The 8,269-nt window shown below is 51.2% G+C and overlaps 1 protein-coding gene across 2 annotated transcripts in view; it reads left to right on the top strand.

The window, feature by feature from the left end:
* LRRC48 (leucine rich repeat containing 48) overlaps positions 1 to 8,269 on the top strand; it is a 47,837-nt gene that overhangs the window by 34,519 nt on the left and 5,049 nt on the right. Inside the window, exons 8-11 of one of the 2 annotated variants that reach the window (XM_011952133.1) lie at positions 572 to 703; positions 2,397 to 2,467; positions 2,995 to 3,118; positions 3,442 to 3,816. In XM_011952133.1, coding sequence (XP_011807523.1) covers positions 572 to 703; positions 2,397 to 2,467; positions 2,995 to 3,118; positions 3,442 to 3,489 — 375 coding nt within the window. In that variant the 3' untranslated portion in view covers positions 3,490 to 3,816. Of the gene's footprint in view, positions 1 to 571; positions 704 to 2,396; positions 2,468 to 2,994; positions 3,119 to 3,441; positions 3,817 to 8,269 lie in introns of those variants that run through there. The other variant, XM_011952132.1, reaches the window with a different exon arrangement.

Genomic DNA, 8,269 nt, shown 5'->3' with positions numbered 1-8,269 from the left:
GAGTAGCTGGGACTACAGGTGCCCGCCACCACGCCTGGTTAATTTTTTGTATTTTTAGTAGAGACAGGGTTTCACCCTGTTAGCCAGGATGGTCTGGATCTCCTGACCTCATGATCTGCCCGCCTCAGCCTCCCAAAGTGCTGGGATTACAGGCATTTTTAAGTATCTTTAACTCAAAATAATCACTATGCTAAAGCAGCGTATTTTGGTGTGAAATGCTCTGAGCCCCATGAAAACCATGGCTGCTTCCACCCTGCCTACTAGCCTCTAATAAAAACCTGAGCTAACAGGGAGTGGGCACTTGCTAGTGCTCAAAGAGCCTCACATATGTTCTCTTACTTGTGTCAAGGGTAGGGGCTATCAATTGCACTTTACAGACCAGGAAACGGAGGCATGGAGAGGGTAGGTAGCTTCCACAAGCTCTCAGAGCCAGCAAATGGCAAAGCTGAGACTTGCACTTGGGCAGGCTGACTCCAGAGTCCAAATTCTTACCCACAAAACCAAATTGCCACCTGCCACTATCTAATTACACTTAGTTGTTGATTCCTGAAGTGCAGTCTATTGTTTCCAGAGTTTAAGTGCCATTCGAGAGGAGTCGGAACTGCCCAACATTGAGAAGAAGATCCTGGAATGCAGCGCTGACATCAGTGAGTTGTTCAATGAGCTCATGATGCTGGAGATGCAGCTGGTGGAGCAGCTGGAGGTGAGGCTGGGCCCTGGGCACAAGTGCCAGGATCTGGGGATGCAGCTGCACATCCATAGGTGAACTGCAGCCTTCATGGGCACGCTTCTGCTGGAAACGTCCAGCATGACTCAGCATGGCAGGCTGCAGCTTTCTTGCTCATCAGTCCTGTGTTTGCTTTTGATACATTTTAATCATTTAGATTGGAAGTGATCCTTGTGGAAAATAAGAGGTGAGCTCATTCTTCTGAAATGTTCCCCCTATCCTGGAAGTCAGTGGGGAGAGATTTTTGATTAGACCCCTGGAGCTATCCGGGGAACTCTAAAGGCAAAGTGGACCCCCACTTGGGGACCAAACAAAGACCCCTCCGCGTTGCAGCCTGCGGTTGCCGCTTCTCAGGCGATGCGAGGAGGCTGCAACTCAGCACTAAGTAGTGGAAATGAAAAGCGCCGCTGTCTGAAATTCATTAGTGGCCAGAGTGTGTGTTACAAGGCAACGGAGGCCGGGAGTCTGAAGTGATGTGATGAATTGAACCTCATTGGATGCTGCTGTGGCTGGGCCAAGTGATAGCGCCTAATCAATTCCTCACACGTCAAGTACACCTCAGACATGGGATAGATTTCCCCATCACATCACAGGGCAGGTGCTCCCTCCCCGCTGGGGAACGCAGGCACTGCAGAAACAGCGCACAGTGCCAGGGGAGAACGAGGCAGCAGCTCCCAGCCTTTTCAGGCAAGGAGATTGCTTTGCAACATCCAAACGTTTCCCAGAACCCATGTGCCATCCTACTTGTATTACCGGTGACCAGAAAGCCACAAGGGCAATCATGCTTTTCAATGACCCTATTTTTATTTACAAGAACAGCACATGCATGTGTTTGAAAATAGTGCAATGTGCTCACTCTGCAGACAGTCCTTAACGTTCCTATAGATTCCACCCCTGCCCACCTTGCAGCCCCTGGAGTCTATGGCAGATGGGGGTGGGGCAATTCCAGAGTGGCAGGCCTGGAAATCACATCTTCCATTGTTCCTTCAATCAACACTAAATCCCATTTGGGCCTTAGGTGCCTTGCTAACCACCACAAAACAGCAACTAACTGAAAGAGATCTAGGGTGACAGCCAGTTGCTACTGAGGGCCTCCTCTCGGCCAGGCACCTTGCAAAGCATTTTGTGTGAAGATTCATTTAACCTCACCACAACTCCACAACACAGGGATTATGCAGGAAACCTATTTCCCAGATGAGGAAGATGAGGAAGATGAGGCCCAAGGAGGTGAAATGCCTTTCCCAGAGTTACACGCAGTGCTGGAGCTGGGAATACTGACCCAGGCAGTCTAGCTCTTAGCAGCTCACTCCACTTTTTCCCTGGAGGTGATGCACAGATGTCACTGAGAAACCCAAAGGAGAGGGAGTTGGCTCTGTGTGTGTGTTCGGCAGGCAGGTAAGGGGAGTAAGACCAGGACAAGTGTTCCTGGCAAAGTTCCAGTGACAGCATTAAACATTCAGATGGTGAGGGAGTTAATATGGTTGGAGAACAACTCTAGAGAGAGCAGAGGGGTCAGTTCACAACCATCTGCTCAGGAGGGTCAAGATGGGTGGTCTTTAACCTGAAGGTCTGTGATTAGAGGAGGTGGTTGCTAAATTCTAAGGAGCACCTTTTGCTCTGTGCTGGATGTCTAAATATGCATGTTAACTGTGTTCTTTAACATTTCCAGGAGACTATAAACATGTTTGAAAGGAACATTGTTGACATGGTGGGACTGTTTATCGAAAATGTCCAAAGCCTATATCCTTTCTGTGATGACCTTCCCCCATGGGGAGGTGCTACAGAGCCCCTGGGGTTGTCCTGGCCTCTGGACAAAAGAATGTTCCACAGGGTCTGAGGGGGTTTCCCGACCCTCAGAACACTGATGGTCTGTTAGAGCTGTGGTTTGGATGCCTAGAGGGACAACATCCAACCTGTTTGCAGTAGGGTCCCAGTATGATTGTTCTCATATGGGTGATGTTCACTGAGAAATGAGCCCCCTGTGTTGCCAGCAAGCACACTCCGGTAACCCAGAGACTAGCGCCAGGAGCCTCCATGCAGGAGGGAGAGAAGGGGGTGATGGCAGGGGCCAAGGGTCCGTCCGAGGTGTGGGGCAGGGGTGGGGAGTTGGGGATGGCCCAGGCTTGGGTGCTTGTGGGTGGACGGTGCTGCCAGCCGGAATCTCCGAGCTCGCCTTGGGCCCTTAAAGTCTGTCTCCGGCCCTCTGAGTGAATCGGGGACGCGCTGGGCCCGCTCCTCCCTGGCCTTTGCTTAACTCGGGGCTGCACGATGGCCCAGTGCCGGGACCTGGAGAACCACCACCACGAGAAGCTCCTGGAGATCTCTATCAGCACCCTGGAGAAGATTGTCGTGGGCGACCTGGACGAGGACCTGCCTGACGACCTGCGTGCGGTGGGCGGGGCAGGCGAAGCATGGCGGGAAAGGGCGGGATGGAGTTGAACTGGGCGGGGCGGGGCGGAGCTGGGCGAAAGGGGAGGGGAGGGGCCTGACAGACGTGGTCCAACCCAGCTCTGTGGCTGGACTGAGGCCCTGTGAGTAAGCCTGACAACCTCCCAGAGCCTCAGTGTTCTCATCTGCAAAAGGGCACACTAACCTGCTTTACAGGGTTGCTGGCAGATAAAATAGGCTAACAAAGCACCTACCTGGTGGGGCACCCAGTGGGGCCCAGTTAAAGAGGAGCTCATGATAATTAGATGGTTTCAACTTTCCAACAGGCTGGTTTCCAAAAGTTCAATTATGTGGAGGCTTCTGGCACTTTCTAAGAGAAGCAGTTACAGGTAGAGGTTGAAGTCTGAGATTTCCCCTGGAGGTCTTCTTAACCTTAGAGTCTCTATGATGAGTACTGTGGGGGTGTTGGAACCACCATTTCTGATCCCGCACGATGCCGTCCGTTTGCACCAGCACATCCGCTGATGAGTGGTCACAAAATCAGCAGGGTCGGCCTGGGGCACCTGGCTCCATCCCTGGGGTCTGCACGCTAAGAAGGCTCTCCCGAATGTCTGTGCTGGGGTCCCACAGCAGCATGTTTATGTCTCTGGAGGGAGTGTGGGCATCAAGCGCCCAGGCAGAGATACTGTGTTGTCAGGGCCTGCTTTAGTGCATGCATAATTCACTCCACTGCCAGTTTCTCAGCTTCTCTCTGTCACCACATCATCACCAAGGCAAGCCACCATCATCCTTGGCCTGGACGGCTTGCCTCTTTACTGTCCTCTTACAGTCTGTCCTCCATGTGGCAGTCAGAGGGACCCTTGAAAACCCAAACCCTATCACTAAACACTTTTACACAACACCTTAGAGTGGCTTTCATGACCCATAGCATAAGCTCCTCCCCATAGTCCCCCAGACCCTCGTGGCTGGCCCTGCCCATCTGGGCAATTCCCACCCCCCAGACCCCTCACTCCCGATGCTCAGCAGCAGCCTCTGAGCTGTGCCCCAATCACCCAGGCTTGCTCCTTTCAGTTGATATTCTGCCTGGCGGACACGCTCTTCCTAGGTCCCCATGTGCCTGGCTTGTCCTTGTCATTCAGATTTCAGCCTGACTATCAGCTCTTGGGAGAGGCCTTTCTTCATCAACTTCCTGGAAAACCACTGTCTCTGGATCACACGCCCCATTTATCAGGTCAGAGCCTCATCACAGTTTCAAACTATCTGAGTGATGTGTATTTGCTGCCGATGTGACTATTCACACTACATATAAGCTCAGGAGGGAGGACAGGGATGGCCTTTTCACCACCATGTACCTCCTCAGTACCAGCAACAGTGTAAATGTGCAGCACAGATGCCAGGCGTCATCTGCAGAATGAGTGTGAGAACATACGCTCACCAAGCCTCCGCTCTGCCAGATTCGGGGCTAAGTCTTGCAGACACAGAGGACCAGCAGTCCCTGACTTCCACAGCCTCTGTCCTGGGGCCCAAACAGATACCCAAGATAGCAGTGCGGTAATAGGGTCACCATGACACCAGCCTTCCTCCCTAAGCTGTTAAGTGCAGCTAATTGCTATTGACCAGACGCAAGAAAACACCACCTTCCTTGTGAAGTAAGGCTGTCCCTGAGTGCCCAGTCTGGAATTCCCCAGACAGACCATCTTGGGGTGGGTGGAGATCCCTACCAGCACAGCTTCGATGTCTGTGACACCCAGAAGGCACAGGACTGAAACGTGCTTAATTTCGAATGACTGGGACACACAGAAAAAGATGAATCCAGAGGCCAACAGCAGAGAAGCAGGCTGGGATGGCATTTTCAGTGGCCAGCCCTCCCTCTAGCCCAGCTGGCTCTGTCTGGTGCCAGCTGACCACCATTCCTGTGGCTTTACGCCTGCAGTTACAGGAAGAGACTTCCCAGGACCTTATACCATGGCCTAAGTCTCCTTCCATCTAAGCAACAAAAAACGTGGCCTACCCTTCTTAGGAGGAAAAAGTATGCTCTGACTATATGAGTAATACCAACAGCACTTTGAAAGGCTGAGGTGGAAGGATTGCTTGAGCCCTGGAATTTGAGACCAGCCTGGGCAACATAGTGAGACCCCATCTCTACAAATAATAATTTAAAAATTAGGTGATGTACACCTGGTAGTCCCAGCTACTTGGGAGACTGAGGTTGGAGGATTACTTGAGCCTGGGAGGTCAAGGTGAGCCATGATTGTGCCACTGCATTCCAGTCTGGGTGACAGAGCAAGACCCTGTCTCAAAAAAAATTAAAAAAAATAAAGGAATAATACATCACTGACACTGACTGGGGGCCTCCTGAGGGCCAGCCCTCTGAGAAGCACTGAACTCATGTTTGCTCTTTTAATCTTCACATCAACATGGTAAAGTAGTTACTATTATGGTTCTCTTTTACAGATGAGGAAACTGAGGCAAAGAGATGCTGGTAACCTGCCCAAGGACACACAGCTTATAAGAGATAGGGTTGTGATTGGAACCCAGGCAGTTTGATTGAAAGCCTTTGACAAAATATCTACTGTATAGTAAGATGGGGATGTTCAGAAGAGGGACTAGGGCTGTAGGTGAAAAAAAATCTGGCTTCTGTTACCTAATTGTCAATGAGCATATCTTGATAAGTCACCCTAATGAGGTTATCTCTAAAACTCCGCTCATGCAGTTGAGTGCCTGTTATCAGCTCATGACCTATGTGGGGCCAATCTGTCCCACATCTATTTTCAAGTCCTTCCAGCTTTGAGAGGAAAAGCAGAACGTACATGCTGAGGAGAGAGCCTGGAGCTGGCACTGAGGGAGGGCGTCTGAGTGGGGCTGGTAGCCACAGCTGCCCATTTAGGGAGGCGGGTAGGTCAGAGGTGCTGCCCGGCTGCTTTGAACATCCATGCGGGTATCCGGCTGCGAGGGCAGGGCAAGTGCTCAGGCCCAGGCCATTGGGAGGATGCAAGTCCCCAGGGTCTGCTCAAGTGGCAGTGGGTCTGACCCAAGCCAGCAGTCTCTGGATAGGGAGACTGTCACAAGATTCTGGCTGGCACCAGGAGACGCCGCGCTGGCTTGTCCCTGACCATCAAGCCAAGCTGCTCATTTGTGGCAGAGGGGAATGCAGGGTCGTCAGGTGCCCTCTGTGGGTTTGAAAAAATGATCTGATCCCACATGCCATGGGGCAGCAAGTCCTCAAGCCACTAGCAGTGTGGTGGTCCTGGGGAGGGGCTGTTCCCTTCTCAAAAGTTACTTTGTTGCTACCCAAAGCAACCTACAGATTCAATGCAATCCCCATCAAAACACCAATGACATTCTTTGCAGAAATAGAAAAAAAAATCCTAAAATTTGGAACCACAAAGGACCCTGAATAGCCAAAGCCATCTTGAGCAAAAAGAACAATGCTGGAGGCATCACATTACCAGACTTCAAAATATACTACAAAGTGATATTAACCAAAACAGCATGGTACTGGCATAAAACAGACACATTTTTTTCCAAGAAAACACCAAATGGTAGATGACACCATGGCAGCAGGAGGGTCCAGAGGCCTGGAATGGGAAACCATGGAAGCTTTGCCAGCAGCTTCTGGGGGGCTAGGATTGTGGCCGTAGTCAGGGCAGGGGCCGAGGCTGCAGGGAGCTCTCAGAGGCAAGGCCCAGGCCAAGGAGTGGATGCCTGTCACCAAGCTGGGCTGCCTGGTCAAGGACATGAAGATCAAGTCCCTGGAGGAAATCTATCTCTTCTCCCTGCCCATCAAGTAGTCTGAGATCATTGACTTTTTCCTGGGGGCCTCTCTTAAGGATGAGGTTTTAAAGATTATGCCAGTGCAGAAGCAGACCTGCCCCAGCCAGTACAGCAGGTTCAAGGCGTTTGTTGCCATTAGGGATTACAATGGCCGCGTCAGTCTGGGTGTTACGTGCTCCAAGGAAGCAGCCACTGCTGTCAGAGGGATCATCATCCTGGCTACGCTCTCCATTGTCCCGTGCAGAGAGGCTACTGGGGACCAAGATCGTAAGCCCCACACTGTCCCTTGCAAGGTGACAGGCTGCTGCAGCTCCGTGCTGCTGTACCTTATCCCTGCACCCAGAGGCACTGGCATCCTCTTGGCCTCTGTGCCCAAGAAGATGCTGCTGATGTCCGGTATTGACAACCGCTACACCTCAGCCAGGAGCCGCACTGCCACTCTGGGCAACTTTGCCAAGGCCACCTTTGATGCCATCTCTAAGACCTATAGCTACCTGCCCCCTGACCTCTGGGAGGAGACTGTATTCACCAAGTCTTCTTCTCAGGAATTCACTGACCATTTTGTCAAGACCCACACTCTCTGTGTGAAAGACCCAGGCTGCAGCTGTGGCTGCAACACAGGGTTGGTTTTTTTCTTTTTTGTTTTGTTTTGAAATGGGGCCTTGCTCTGTAACCAGGCTGGAATGCAGTGGTGCGATCCTGGCTCACTGCAACCTCCACTACCTGGGTTCACATGATCCTCCTGCCTCAGCCTCCCGAGCAGCTGGGACTACAGGCGCATGCCACCATGCCTGGTTAATTTTTTGTATTTTTAGTAGAGACACGGTTTCACCAGTATTGGCCAGGCTGCTCCCAAACTCCTGACCTCAGGTGATCTGCCCACCTTGCCTTCCCAAAGTAACACAGGGTTTTTATACAAGAAAAATAAAGTGAATTAAGCCTGTTTAAAACAAACAAACAAACAAAAAAACAGATACATAAATCAATGAAACAGAATAGAGAACTCAGAAATTAATCTATATATTTACAGCCGACTGATTTTTGACAAAAGCGCCAGGAACACTCACTGGGAAAAAGACAGTCTCTTCAATAAATTGTGCTGGGAAAACTGGATATCCATATGCAGAAGAATGAAACTAGATCCCCACCTCTCACCCTATACAAAAATCAACTAAACATGTAAGACCTGAAACTGGCCGGGCACAGTGGCTCATGCCTGTAATCCCAGCACTTTGGGAGGCCGAGACAGGCAGATCACTTGAGCTCATGAGGTTGAGACCAGCCTGGGCAACATGGCAAAGCCCCAACTCTCTATAAAAAATACAAAAATTGGGGCCGGGCACGGTGGCTCAAGCCTGTAATCCCAGCACTTTGGGAGGC

Source organism: Colobus angolensis, unplaced genomic scaffold (assembly GCF_000951035.1).
Source record: "Colobus angolensis palliatus isolate OR3802 unplaced genomic scaffold, Cang.pa_1.0 Scaffold335, whole genome shotgun sequence".
NCBI classification, from domain to species: domain Eukaryota; kingdom Metazoa; phylum Chordata; class Mammalia; order Primates; family Cercopithecidae; genus Colobus; species Colobus angolensis.
This window is presented reverse-complemented; position numbering and strand designations above follow the sequence as displayed.